General features: G+C 48.2%; 3 protein-coding genes across 4 annotated transcripts; 1 reads left to right on the top strand and 2 right to left on the bottom strand.

Annotated features, from left to right (window-relative positions):
• Positions 1-583: 583 nt before the first annotated feature.
• LOC117893541 (fibrous sheath CABYR-binding protein) lies at positions 584-2,628 on the top strand. The gene is made up of 2 exons (XM_034800190.1): positions 584-1,076; positions 1,130-2,628. Exons 1-2 carry the CDS (start codon positions 995-997, stop codon positions 2,626-2,628), a joined length of 1,581 nt encoding a protein of 526 aa, XP_034656081.1. The 5' UTR covers positions 584-994.
• A 13-nt stretch (positions 2,629-2,641) lies between these two features.
• LOC117895675 (FACT complex subunit spt16) lies at positions 2,642-7,537 on the bottom strand. Of its 2 annotated transcripts, XM_034803497.1 has the most exons (9): positions 7,331-7,537; positions 6,793-7,056; positions 6,429-6,728; positions 5,186-6,363; positions 4,263-5,129; positions 3,936-4,201; positions 3,722-3,878; positions 3,454-3,573; positions 2,642-3,036 (listed from the first exon to the last, which is right to left on the bottom strand). In XM_034803497.1, exons 1-9 carry the CDS (start codon positions 7,397-7,399, stop codon positions 2,877-2,879), a joined length of 3,381 nt encoding a protein of 1,126 aa, XP_034659388.1. In that variant the 5' UTR covers positions 7,400-7,537; the 3' UTR covers positions 2,642-2,876. The 2 variants fall into 2 exon arrangements, with proteins under 2 accessions (XP_034659388.1, XP_034659389.1); XM_034803498.1 differs by lacking the exon at positions 3,454-3,573.
• A 461-nt stretch (positions 7,538-7,998) lies between these two features.
• LOC117895678 (carbohydrate sulfotransferase 11) lies at positions 7,999-13,413 on the bottom strand. The gene is given in 10 exon segments (XM_034803504.1): positions 7,999-8,238; positions 8,296-8,636; positions 8,703-8,858; positions 8,929-9,073; positions 9,145-9,163; positions 9,166-9,210; positions 9,285-9,432; positions 9,742-9,957; positions 11,939-12,299; positions 13,339-13,413. Coding segments are annotated over 9 exon segments (1,311 nt in total). The 5' UTR covers positions 12,083-12,299; positions 13,339-13,413; the 3' UTR covers positions 7,999-8,141.
• Between the last annotated feature and the right edge of the window lie 488 nt (positions 13,414-13,901).

The raw sequence follows: 13,901 nt of genomic DNA, 5'->3' as shown, positions 1-13,901 counted from the left end.
TCGAACTATAATTTAAGATAAAACTCCAATCTGTTGTAAACACACTTTTGAAACGCACTGTGGACACGCTCCAGCTCCCAAGCCCAGCTCCAAAGCCCCACACTCGACGAGGGTACTCCCTAGGTTAATGGTTAAAAAATCTTCAGTTGCCTTTGGCCAATGGCGATGAAGGCGAGCGACGAAACGACATGAAACAAAAGATACGAAATGATATTATTATATGTATGGAACAATCAAATTGGCAATGGCTTTTGGAATGGAATATTGTGGAATATGTAATGTACTTTTGCTCAATACGAAGTTAACGATGGCTCTAAATAGGTTTAATTATATTGGTGTTGTGCCCCGCGAATCGATTATTTTTCTAGCTTCGAACTTATTTGAATTGAATTTGAATATTGTACGTATAATTGTTGCCTCAACCCGAACCGAACCAGTCGATGATTAAGCTTTAAATGTGCTGCTTAGGAATGTAAGTGTGTGTGGCAAATGAAATGGAATAAAGTGCATGGAAATAAAAGCCAAGCCAAAGCCATGGCAGTGTTTCTTGTTTCTTGTTCCTCGTTTCTGTTTCTATCCAACCGTCATTTGTATTCCCCATTCAATCACTTACCCAGCCAAGCCAACCCCTGTCTATTCCGCAGAGACAATTTGTCACCAGGCATCGATCAAACAAGAGGACATCCAGAGCGTGCAGCCGCCTGGCAACGGGCTTGGGGCGCCATTGAAATGCCTGATGGCTGGCCATAACCGCAGCGCTAGCGGCAGCAGCAGGAGGAGCCGGAGGAGCAGGAGCGCCAATGTCTGGAGTGCACATCCCCATATCCATATCCCAAGTTCATTAGACTTTAATGTGCTTGGCCTCTGACGGGGCACTGAGCGGGGATTGCGGCTCCTCTGTGCTTTGCACGCCACGAAATGGAAAGTTTTGGCGCCTGCGAATCATAAATCCTGTGTGGCGTCTAAAAATATCCTCAACACTCGAAGGGAATCGATGCGAGAGCCGCCGCCGCCGCCAGCGCCGACAGATATGAGCGAGCACGAGGCGGAGTCGGACGAGGATTGCGAGGTCTATTGTAAGTCGAAACTGTAGCCAGCAGCATGTCTCTATTGATGGATTATTCCGCAGTCCTGAAGCCGGTCAACGAGTACAACATTGTGGACAAGATCAAGGAGGCCAACAAGGAGCTCTTTGCCCCCGAAGAGGCAGCCAATGGTAATGGCAAGGTGACCAAAGTGACCTTTGCCCTGAACCTGGAGGATTACGAGCCAACGGGGGAGCAGCCGAAGGAGCAGAGTCCCAGTCCACCCGACGAACTGCTGCAGCAGTTGACGCAACTGAAGCTGAAGCCCATAGCAGAGGAGGAGCCATCGTCATTGCCGCCGCTGGTTCCAACTCCAGAGTTGCCCATGAAGCCAGTGGAGGAGACCAAGATGATTGCAGAACCCTCAGCGGAGGAGTCCGAAGTGGATGTGGAGGAGGAAATATGCGAGGAAATCCCAGACATCACGGAAGTCCCACAGAAGCCTGCGCCCGAGGAAGCCATCGTTGTGGAGGAGGAGGAGGAGGACGACGACTTCTCTGGCGTGGATGAAGCGGATCTGGATGATGATCCACCGCTGAAGAATGATTCATCCACTGCTGCTGGTCTCCATCGTAGCCAGGATACATTCGACCAGGACTACGACGATGAGGAGTCGGATCAGAAGAGTCTCACCAATCTGCTGACCGAATCCGACTGCGAGGAGGAGGAACGCACACTGAACGAGGCACGCCTGAAGCTGCGAGAAGCCTACAAGAACCTCTACAAGACACTGGATCCCAAGGGCGAGGCACAGATTAACAGGTTGACTGGAGTGGAGGCTGAGCAGGAGCTTCCTCCGCTGGCTGAGCCACCTGCCGCAGTCCGCGACAATGAGGCAGATGAAGACGATGACTTGTCCATCATTGTGGCCAGCTACATCCCGGACGACTTTGAGCTGAACGAGCAAAGCATTTACTACAAAAGGGAAGACTCGATCCCACCTAACGACGAAGAAACTTCCGCCTGTCCCAAGTCCAGCTCCAAGACATTCTTCAACTCACGCCGCTTCAGCTTTCGACGCAGGGCCAAGCCCACGCCTACACCTTCCTCGGCCTCCGATTCGACAGCGACTGTTTCGCCCTCGATCCGAATGAACTACAAGACCTGCTGCGAGCATCGGCACTCGCTGCAGGACAAGCTGCCGCGCTACACCGGCTACATGTCCGAGTACGGGCTGAGTGCGCAGCAGCTGCAGCGCAGGGAGCAGAAGCTACGCCGCAAGCAGCGCTACGTGATGGAGCAGGCGCTGAGGAGCAACGAGCACGAGCTGAAGAAGATGCAGGACAACGAGCGCGCCTTCACCACGTGGCTGAAGAACAAGATGCGTTATCCCATCAACAAGACGCGCAATATGTTCGATGCACATCGTCGCAGGGGGAGTGTGGCCGCCGCAGTCGCTAGTCCGCATTCACATGCACGGCAGGAGCATTCGCATCAGCATCAGCATCCTCATCAGCGTCAGGCACACTCTGGTCTACGAAGGGAGGACAGCGATGATATGCTCCAAGTCTATCGCAGGCTCTTGGGTAGCTGGAACAAGTAGAGCTTAGCGTAGATCGTATCTTAAATTAATTTATTACATGTATTTATCGTATTATAATTATTAAATTTGTAATACAACTTTGAAGCGGTGAAAAAATGAATGGGGGCAGGGGATTAGTGTAAGAGGAGGGCGAAGTTGGCCAAGTTGAAGGGCTCTTTTAACAGAAACACACACTGATAACAGGGAAAGTTTGAAACACACAAAGAGTAGATGTAGCAGCCACAAAGTTGCGAGTAAAAAACACAAATTCAACGCCGCGACTTCTTCGACTTGTGTCCATTGTCGCGGCTGTCCTCCCGCGAACGCTTCCGATCGCTGTCCTTGCTCTTGTTGCTGCTCTTGTGGCCAGACGATGAGGAATGATGCTTGTCCCGATTGTGGTACTTATCCTTGGACGATTTCGACGGGCTTTAAAAAGAAGATGAAGAATTGTTTATCCATTATTACTATATTATTCACACAAGGCGCAGCATTTGTTTGTTTAATTTAGCAGCAAGCAACATTCGAAGGTGAGGTTCGAGGTTTTTGTTTGTTTTTGAATAGAAATTTCGCATTAATTTATGAAGTATTTGTTGCAGTCAGAAAACAATCAAGAAAGTGGTAAGAAAAGTCCATCCCTGCGTCAAGTCACTTAAGCTTCAGCCTTTTTTCATGTACTTCATAAATTGCTGAATATCAAAAGCCAATTTCGTGTGGGATTTGTGTGGTGTGAAAGGAATGCAAATGCGAGTGGATGAGTGGGTTGTTATATGGGTATGCAATGCTCTTGCGTTATGCCTGATAATGTTGGGTGTGAGGTGGTGGTGGGGTTTTTCGTTAACAAACCTAGATGAGCTGCCATGTTTGGAGCTGGAGGATTTTAAATGCGAAGAGGAAGAGGAGGAATTCGACTTATGCTTTTTACTGTGCGACGACGATGATCGCTGCTCCTCGCGGTCGCGTCGACTGTGTACGGGTGTACGGGTGGAACGGTACGTGTGCGTAAATGGGAGGGAGAACAATTTGATAAAGATAAAACAGAGGAGAGAGAGAGAGCTGAGGTTAAGTCACATTCCTGGGTTGAACGCCAAACGGTGGCCGACCAATCGCATACCTGTGCTTGGAGGAACTCATGCCGCCCTTCTTTGACTCGAATTTCGTGCCATTTCGCTTGTCATCGGTGGGCTGGTAATCGTGATTTCGATCCTCCTCGGCAGCCTCACGCTCCAGATCGGACCAGTCCTTGCCGGATTCCTCATCAGAGCCAAGATCTAAAGAAGAGGGGTGGTAAATTATGGAAACAAACACAATATTTATGGTTTATTTACCATCACTATCATCGCTCTCATCTTCGGAGGCTTCTGAGTATTCAGAGTCTTCCTCGGACTCCTCATCTGTTTCGGCATCTGTGGGATTGTAGGCTTCATCCTCCTCCGACTCGGCAGATTCGTTATCCTCCTCGCCATCGGATTCGGGATCCAGGAAGGACCAACCGCCCTGCTCGAAGAAACCCTGCGGATCATCTACAATCGTTTTCATAATCTTTTGCCAGTTGAGAGACTGCACGCCCTCCGAGTATCGAATATCGCAAGAGCTGAAAGAACAAACACAAATGAAACACGAGGGAAAAACAAACGCAAATGTAAGTCACTCACTTTAGCCACTCTTTGACATGGTCCAGCATATTCATGGGAATGGCATTGACCATGGCCACCTTCTTGTTGTACTCCTTGAACACGAAAATCATGTCAAAGTTCCGCAAATGGAACTGGACACGCTCAAAGTGCACCAACTCCACATCGTCGAGGGTGATGACGAATGGCGGCCACTCTGTGAGGTTAACCAGCGATCCAGAGGTGGGCTGCAGCGTGACTGTGCTGCGGAAGGGCGCACCGGGGAAGCCCAGCTCACGGAATGGTGTATCGAACTCCACAATTGACTTGGTCATGGTCTCCACCTTCTCGCAGAAGCTCTTGAAGGCCGTCTTCAGCTTGTGTCGCAGCTCACGCTCCGCCTGCTCAGCGGCCAAATCGTCGCGATCGTGCATATGCTGATGCTTGCCCAGATCCGTGGTGATCTCGCCCACCTCCGTGTAGAACTGCACATCCACGTGCTTCTTCTTGCCAAACATGATGGCATACTTGAGGTGGAAGTGCAGCAGAATGATCATCTCACCGTCGCAGGGCTGGAAGAAGGCGCTCTTGATGTTGTTGTAGAGAATGTCCACCTTGTCGCCGCGCACCGAGATGTAGCGGAAGCCATTCGTGTGCGCCTCCAAGCTGCCAGTCATTCGTTTCGTCACGATATTGGGTCGAATGTACAGATCCTTGAGCTTCGGGTTGCCCTTGTTCTGTGATAATATCAGCGTATCCTGCTTCACCAGATCCTCCTTTTCCCGCTCCTCGGCCTCGCGCGTTTTGAAGCGTTTCTGCACCTCCTTAATCAGGCGGAAAGCGTTGTTCAGATTTGCAGACGGAGCAGCCACCTCGCCATGTTCCTTCAAGTTCGAGCTGCGGTAGGTTCTGCAAGGGAAGGGAGGGATTAGCCAAAGTTTGATCTATGCTAAAGCAACACTTACACTTCCTTAACGAATGTGGCCTCTGGCTGGGGGTACAGACCGCCCTCATTGCGTCCCATTGTGGCGCCCGGATGAAAGAAGTTGATCCTCAAATACGTGTACTCGCCCTCCACGGACTGTGAGATGTTCTTGATGGTGGATATGTGGAAGGGCACCTGAATGCCGAACACTGGCATAATGACTGTCTCGTACTTCTTGTCCACGTACAGCTTCAGCTCCTTCACCTCGGGCTCGCGTGGCATTTGGCTGATGGACTTGTAGGACACTGTGTTCTTGCGCACCTTCTCCACCTCCTTGGAGTTGCCCTGCTTCGCGAGACGCTCCTTGGCCCGTGCATTTAGCTGCTGGGCCAGCTCCCGCTGATGCTCCTTGCGCTTCTCCTCCGTGTTGATTTCGTTTCGCAGCTTGGAGTCGAGGACAGCGTTCCGTTTACTCCTTCCTAGGATCTCCGAGCCCTGATCCTCCTTGGAGGTCTTCTTATCGTCCACATCCTCCTCCTCGCTGTCGTCCTTGATGAAAATGCCGACATTCTTGATCTTCTTCTTGGAGGGGGTCATCACACTGGCGGGAGAGGTTTCTCCCACCAGCACAGTGTCGCCGATGAAGAGGGCATAGGTTTTACCCTGAGTGTCGGCCGCTTCGGGATTGGTGAGATTGGAGATGCCGACATGCAGATTGAAGACCATATTCTTCTTCACCAGCGCACGACACTTGGGCCCAATGACAATGGAGTTCTCCCGGAACTCCAGGCCCATGGCAAAACCGAATGTCTTTGTGAGATTATCGACCATATTCGATTTCTCCTTCTTCACATAGCCCAGTGTCTTGTCGTAGACCTCGCACAGCTTGGCACCCGGCACAAGCAGCTTGAGTATCTCCTCCTGCACATTTACCAGAAACGTGTAGTTCTCCTGCATGGCCTCGGTGGGATTGACCAGGAAGGTGCGCGAGATATTCGAGCAATACGATTTGTAGCGGGCGCCCAGGGAGCACACGATCACGCCAAAGTGCAATAAATTCTTATCTGAAGCGGCGGAGAACTTGAGGCTGTAGGATCCACCCGACTGAATGATGGGCGGATAGGCCATGTCCAGTAGCCTGGGATCCAATCCGCTGGTGTACTTCTTCTCGGTAATGGCGGCATCACAGCCATCCGACAGCTTTGTGTGCTTCACTTTCTGCAAAGGAAACGAGTTAATTGCATGAATGATATTGTCACGGTTGATCCTCGCAGCGAACTCACCCTGTCCGAATCGATAATGTCCATAATCTCATCCTTGAGATACTTGTTGAAGATATCCATCGACACCAGGGAGGCCTTACGTATATTGTTGATCTCCGACTCGTCTTTGGGGCACATCAGATACGCGATAATCGTGCTGATGTCCACATGCTCGAACTTCGACTCCATTAGGATCTTCTTCCACGACTCGCAGTACTCTCCCGGATACGAGTCCTTGCTGAAGACGCCCAAGCGCTTGCCCTTCTTCGAGTTCTGTATGCTCTTGATCAGTTTCTCAAAGTTGCCCTTATCCTTGTCCGTCTGCCAAGCGAAGAAAAAAGTTGATTGAGATTGTGGAAGGGGAATGTCGCTGCTTTCTGCTTACCCGATCCCTCACGAGCAGCTTTATTTCTGGCAATCCCTCCTCGCTGATGTTTTGGGCCTGCTTCAGGAACTCGATCTTCTTCTTGCTGGTAAGGAAGTAGATGGCATCGGTGGCAAATACAGAGATGGTGTCCGTAAGCTCGTAGCCAAGCAGCCAGATCTGTAGGGCCAGGGACTTGGAGTAGATGACATCCTCGTCGCAGCCAACGACGCTCATAATGCAGTCCAGATTGCTCAGCGCATCGTCGTGGCCGATGCTGGGTGCCTGCGGATAATACACACACACGTTAACAATGGTTTGAAAAACCTCCACAAGGCAGCCGCTATAGTAATCTCCGCGCGCGCCTCCTAACCTAACTCAAGCTGGGGACATGAAAATCCAAATTCGCTTGCGAATTTCACAATAATATTTAACTGTTGCTTTATCTCTGTCCCACGTGAAGGTCTCTTAATACTGAATAACTGCATTTGGGGGCTCCTGTGGACACAAGCCACCAGACAACAGACACTAGACCGAGACGCGCGAGATCCCCACTCACCTTCCATTCTGTGTAGAGACGCTTCACGCGACGCACAAACGCCTCTTTATCCAGCACAAAGCTCGCCATGATGCTGCTCTAGCCAAGCCAACAAGTAGGTTATTCCAATCTTAGTTATATTTCAGCTTCAATTAGTTTTCACACATTTGCGAATTCCGCCGGACGAAAAAATTGCGCGGCGGCGGACGAGGGAAGAAGAAGAAAAACAGCGTCAGCAGTGTGACCGCGTATTATACCGCATGGTGATAAAAAAATATACCGAAATATACTTTCTACTTTTCATAGTACACAGTATATCCCAAATTGTTTTCCTCAATTTTGATATTCAGATTAATATTGCCTGCTAGTTAGGACTCTCAGCAGTAAAACTATAATTTTATCCGATTGATGAATACATTTTCCACAACATGATCTAGTTTTTATGACACCTATTTGTTGGATTATTGAAAAAATAAGGTTCAAACTGACTGAGCAAAAACGTAAGAATATTACGAAAAGGCAAGAGGAAGAAACCAAGAGTGGTTGTGCAGCCCTAGGCAGCGTTTTTATAAGTTCAATGAAGCGGGCACACTAATTGACAAAAGACCGGCAAAATTTGCCCAAGCGTGTTTTGCACTATTTACACTTGCATTTTCGATTTGATGGACGGGAAACACTTTTCTTTTCACTTCGTTTAAATATATTTAAGTTTATTATTGTATTCATTCAGTATTATCAACATTTGCAATTACGTACTGTGACGGCTAATATGTATTTTCGTTGAACTAATTCATTTCGTTAGCAAATTCTACGAATTCAGAGCTTTAGAGGGTTAATTGTTTGTGGCCGTCGGACTGCCGGAGGACTCGTCTGGCCTGGCTACCTGTAGATACTCCTGGATATCGTAGTCAAACAGCTCGAAATCATATCTTGGAAGAGAGCAAACACAATTAGTACACGAACAAAAGAAGATTGGATGCACGCACTTGTAATATTCGTAGAGCTCCAGCATTTCGTGCCTTGTGAGCTGGGCGTAGAACTGATGCTGAATCTCGTGCGTCTTGCGGCCACCTTTGCCCATGTTGCGCCACACGGGCGCTATCACCCGCTTCAGGCCAGTCTTTTCGATTAGATATAATTGATCCTCTGTGAGCGACTCGAACTTCAGTATCATGTCGAATCGTATCAGACAGGGTGTGCAGAAGGACGTGGCCGCCACGAAGTGCATGTCAATGAAGCTGCCCCGCTTCACCTGGTCCAGCAGCCAATTGACAAACTCCGGAAACGAAGGATACTTGGTGTTGGGTGCTCGAGCCACCAGCGAGGGCTGTCAGGGATTACCATAAACATTAGTTAGGGGAGTTCCTTCTGCTGCAATCTCTAATTCTCTCACCTTTTTGCGATAATTGCGCACAATGCTGCGGCCGAGCTTGTCATGGAAGGAGTAGGGCAGGGCGAACACCATCTTATCGCGATAGGCGCTCAATAGCCTCTCAAAGGGATTGCGTGCAATGATAAAGGTCAGCGAGTCATTCTGCGCCTCGCGCAACTGCAAGGGAACGGGGAAAAAGTGTCACAGAGGATAAAACAGAATAATGACTGCAATTTCCACCACTCACCTCGTCGAGGGACACACGCGGATAGCGTTCTCTGGCCAGATTGAGTAGAATCTTTTTGGTTTTGCGCAAATAACTGGGTGAGTAGCCGGCGAGAACATTAAAGTTGAACATCCACGACGAGGAGGCAGCCTTAAACACATTGCACCTGTACAAAAACAATTTGTGGAGCATTAGTTCATGCTGTTCCTGTGTGTTTGTTTATTTCTTTGCTCTCACCATATAATGTGATACTTTTGTTGACCAAAAACTCCCATGTGTTGGGTGTGTGCCACGAGTCGTGACCTGTAAATAAGATTAATGTGAAGTGGAAGTTCTTCCTCTCACTCTGCCTCTGTATATATGTATGTTTATCGCACCTAAAACATCCAGGCCATAGGCCGAGCACTTGTCCTTCAGTCGCTCCCTCCGCTGATCCATGCGCTGCTCCACCTGCAGCATTTCCTGCGACGTGAGCGTCTGCACGGCATATTCGGGTATGAGCGGCAGGCGTGTCTGATTGATGTCCTGTGGCGGGATAAACAAATTCCGAAACAATAATGAAACTTAATGGCTGCCAAGAGATAAATGTAGGCATGTGGTAATATGGTAATATGGTTATGGGGTATGCGAATCGAATGCCGAACCCAAAAAAGGCCTCTGCCAATACAACAAACAACACAGAGAGGGGAGAGGCTCACACTCGTGTTTGGCTTTTTGCACAATTTTCTCCGGTTACATCATTAATTATACTTTTGCCCTGTGTGTGAGTGGAGTGTGTGGAGTGCGGTTGTGTGTGTTCAAGTGTGTGTGTGTTTGTTCTGGTTACATATTTACTTTATCAACATAGCGCCACTTGTTCTTTGTCTTGCCCGTTGCCACCACGGTCAGCTCCTTGTTCTTGTTCTTGTTCAACAGCAGCACCGGATACCGAAATGTCTGCCCCTGCGATTGTTGCTGCTGCTGTTGCTGCTGCCGCTGTTGCTGCTCCTTCTGTTGCTGCTGCTGCTGCAGATGTGGCGGCTGCTGCTGCTGCTGTTGCACATTAAAGGCCTAGAAAAGCATTGGCAGGTTGTTGGGTTTTCTTTGTATTTAGTTATAGTGTTTGATGTGGCTGCTGTCTGTGTGTTTGGGTTAAGAGCGGAGATGACATGGCGTATGCGTAATTTACAAGCGTTTCTAATGGCCAAGCCAAGCACTGTCAAGGTCCCGCAGTCGCCCACTCCGCGGGGCGACCAGCAATCTCAATTAAAACCACCAGACAGCAGTGTCAACTTGCATCTAGAGATCGCCACATGAATCAAGTGGCACTGGGACAGACAGCCACTGGACAGGCTGGCGTCATGGCAGCCACTTTGCATTTGACTCGCGTACGCGAGGAGGAAACTCTACGCTAACTGAGGGTACATAAATGACTGCTAAAAGGGTGGAAAACTGAATAAATTTGTTGGTTTTAGAGGCTTTATCTTTATCTTGATTTGTGGCTGAGGAACGCTCTTGGAATAATGATTACAAAATGCGGAGGAGCTACCATTAAAGCGCAAAGAGCATCCCACCATCGGCTTGCCAAAGAACACTGCAAATTCCTGCCTAGAGTGGCGCTATGTGCATGACGTACACTGTGCGGAAATGGGCTGTGATGGGGTTGGGATCTTTAGGGTGGGCGTATCGTATCTACTGCCTTATCAACATGTGTGCGAATGTGTGTGTCTCTATGTGTGTGTGTGTGCGTGGGTGTTCCGTGGAATGCTGTGCTTAATTATGCGTGTATGCCGGGCAAAACAAAAGCAACGAAACGAAACTAGAGCATACAACACGATGTACACCCGCATGCCGCCATCCCCCGTGTTCTTTCAGCTTTTACTCTTTTTTTTGTGGGCTCCTGCCTGGCCTAAGCATTTGTCATTTGTCATTTGGGTAATGTTATGCAAATTAGCAGTGGGAAAGCGTTTATTGATTGTGGTCTACCCACTGGCAGAAGGACTACAAGTAGCAGTCCTCGTGGCAGTCCTCGCATCGATTTTCATGCGACAGCAGCCAGCGTGGCAGCCAGCATTGATGACTTTTTTATGATGCCACAAGCAATTAAGTGTAATTTAAGCAAATGTTTTTCTTTTATTATTTTCTCTTTTCGCCAAGCATTTGCCCAAGGCCAGGCACGGGCGCCTCCAAGTCTCCGACGACCACGACCAGCGACTGCAAAGCGGCTTAACCAAAGGGTTGGGCTGGCCAGAGGGCGTGCCCGGAGGCGTTGCGGGCCAGCTTATGTGTTTATAAGCCAAGAGCACCGCACACATGCTTGTGCTGGTAATTGCTGCTCTATTAGAATATTCCCACTCTCCACTCAGCATTTGTTTCAGTTTCAAAACACAAAATAGAGGCGATAGAGCTGGCGAAATCCGCTGGCTAATTTCGAATTAATTTGCACCTAATCAGGCGGTCACAACAAATGCTCCACTCGGACATTAGCACTCGTCTAAGCTGTTCAAAGATCACAGATCAGATGTGCCAGTACCCATGAGAACTAAAGCGATAAACGTGCAACGAGGTGCGAACTTTGATAAATAAACAATAGCCAAATGCTTTACATTTCGATTCCATTTGCCTCTCATTTGCGTATAGTATTTATAGAGATTGTTCCGATGGGGTTGCTCTGATGCCCTTCACACAACAAATTGTTTATAGAATTTGGATGATTGCACAGCGATAGTGGTGGTTGCGATTGGGGGCTTAATCGTTCATATTTTAATAGCAATTTCAGATGGGTTTTCTCTGTTTCACTGACACGGACACGGACACTTGGGGGGCAATCGATGCGTGCCTGCAATTGGTTTCGTAGTCAGGCGATAGTCAGGCTAGATGAAGGGCAAAAGGCATGGCAGGGCAGGGCGGGGCAGGCATTCTCTACAAGCATTCTATAGCTAAAAGCAAGGGCACAAAAGCTACACTAGTAAATTCTACCAAATACTGGATACTGAAGTGGTTCTGGTTCAACCCACACACCTCTGACCCACTGCGCCAGTGCGCCACTCACCTCGAATCCACGTATTTTCTGCAGCTGCTCGTTCCACACCAGGTAGACGAGGGAGAGGGGCAGCAGCAGCAGCGAGACGGCCGTAAAGATGAGCAAATATCGCCGGATGGTGCGACAATTTGCCAGGCTCTTGCTCAATTTCATTTAAACTCGAATATAGCTGCATAGGAACTGATTTCTCTTGGATCGCTTCTTCCTCTTGTTGGTTGTTCTTCCTTGGTTTGTCAGTTGCTTTTTTTCTTCTTGGATATATATAGTGTTATATTTATTATTGATATTCATGAGACATTTCCGGGGGGCTACGACGCGACCGCAATTTCAGCCTGCAGTTGGCGACAATATTTGTAAATGTTGCTCATGGCTGCGAAACGGAAAGCTAAATTTAGTTTTTCTGTGCTAAATGTTCTTAAAAAAAAAAGTATACAAAAAAAAGAGACATAGAGGGAGAGGAACGGAGCCCAAAGAGTAAATAGATCATTCAGCTATGGAATCTGTCGGCTTCTGTGGCTGTGGGTGTGGGTGTGTGTGTCTGACAGCCTGATGACAATTCTGCTTTATGGTCGAGTGGCTTTTGGCCTGAATTGTGTCACTGCTTGATATTTCAGCCCAAACAATTGTACGCTCTGCTCTTTGTTTCTGTTCGATTTGGGGGTTTGTTTTCCACTTCCACCTTCCTTTTTTACCTCTTTTTTGAGTGCATGTCCGGAAACAACAAACGAAAGTTCCTTTATTGATTTTTAACTCCATTTTTACTGTTAGCAGGGAGGAAGTACACAAAAAGGAGTGCATCTTGAGGGGGATTGAGTGGCAGAGTGTGTTGCTCTAGAGCGGCTTCTCGCCAAAAAAACAAATTTCAATTTGCCCTGCGAGCATTTGGGTTCTTTTATTGTTGTTTATTTTATTCTAATTTATTTTAAATTCATTAAAGGCACTCACTCGCACACACACACACTCTAACAGTCTCACACTCTCACAAAAGAGACCAAAAAGTTGGCAAACAAAATGCTAAATGCGGGGCGTAAGAGGCGTATACGTAACGTGTTGTCCATTGCTTTGCTTTTGCATTTCTGCCTTTGCCTTTGCTCTTTCTTTACACCCCCCTCCACTGCCCATCCACAACAGCAACCACAATGGAGGGCAGCATTTGGTTAGTTTGTTTTTTATTTGTTGTATTTTTTATTATTCAATTGTTTGCCAATTGAAGAAAAGCGCGCAATCAATATCAATTTGCAAAGCGTGCCGTGATTATGTGCCTCCTCGTTTACTCTTTCACTCTTTCGCCTTCTCTCACTCTCACTCTTTCTCTTATGGTTTCGCCAAACAAAAATGGGTGGAGTAGAGGGGTGGAGGTAGGGGTGTGGGGGCTGTTGGTGTGATTAAAACTGGAGGGGAAAAGTCACCAAACACAAACCGTCGCCCGTCATCACCGAACGACGCACATTTCACGAATGAAATCAAATGCGAAAAATACAAAATACGAAATGAGCAGAGGCCCTGGCAGCCAGCAGGCAGGCAGGCAGACGGGCATGCCCTCTCTGCACCCTGCACTCTACTCTCTATCATTGAGAACGTGGCAGTTTCAGTTTCATGCTGCCCGCGTCTCCGTCTCTGTCTCTGCCAGCGCATGCGATTCCTTGAGCTCGGCTTTTTATGCTGCTCCACTCTGTAGATGGGTATGATGATTTGGGGAAGAGTTTGGGCATAACAGAAGATAACAGACCATAACTATTATTATACTTCCCTTTGGTATCTGTTATCTACATCAGTACCTTTTTTTGGCAATCAAAAGATAAGATATTCGATTTTTGGGCTAGCTTCAGGGCACCCCTCAGTGGTCGTTGAACTTCCACGGTATTTGCACTTCGATTGGATATCTTTGCCTGCACATTTGTTTATTTACGGTTGTTGTAGTTGTTTCTTCCCCCTCCACTCCAGGGCAAGCCCTGCTCGGGGTGGTTGGGTT

Source organism: Drosophila subobscura, chromosome J (genome assembly GCF_008121235.1).
Source record: "Drosophila subobscura isolate 14011-0131.10 chromosome J, UCBerk_Dsub_1.0, whole genome shotgun sequence".
Taxonomy (NCBI): domain Eukaryota; kingdom Metazoa; phylum Arthropoda; class Insecta; order Diptera; family Drosophilidae; genus Drosophila; species Drosophila subobscura.
Note: the sequence above shows the minus strand (reverse complement) of the source record. Positions and strands in the feature narration are given on the sequence as shown.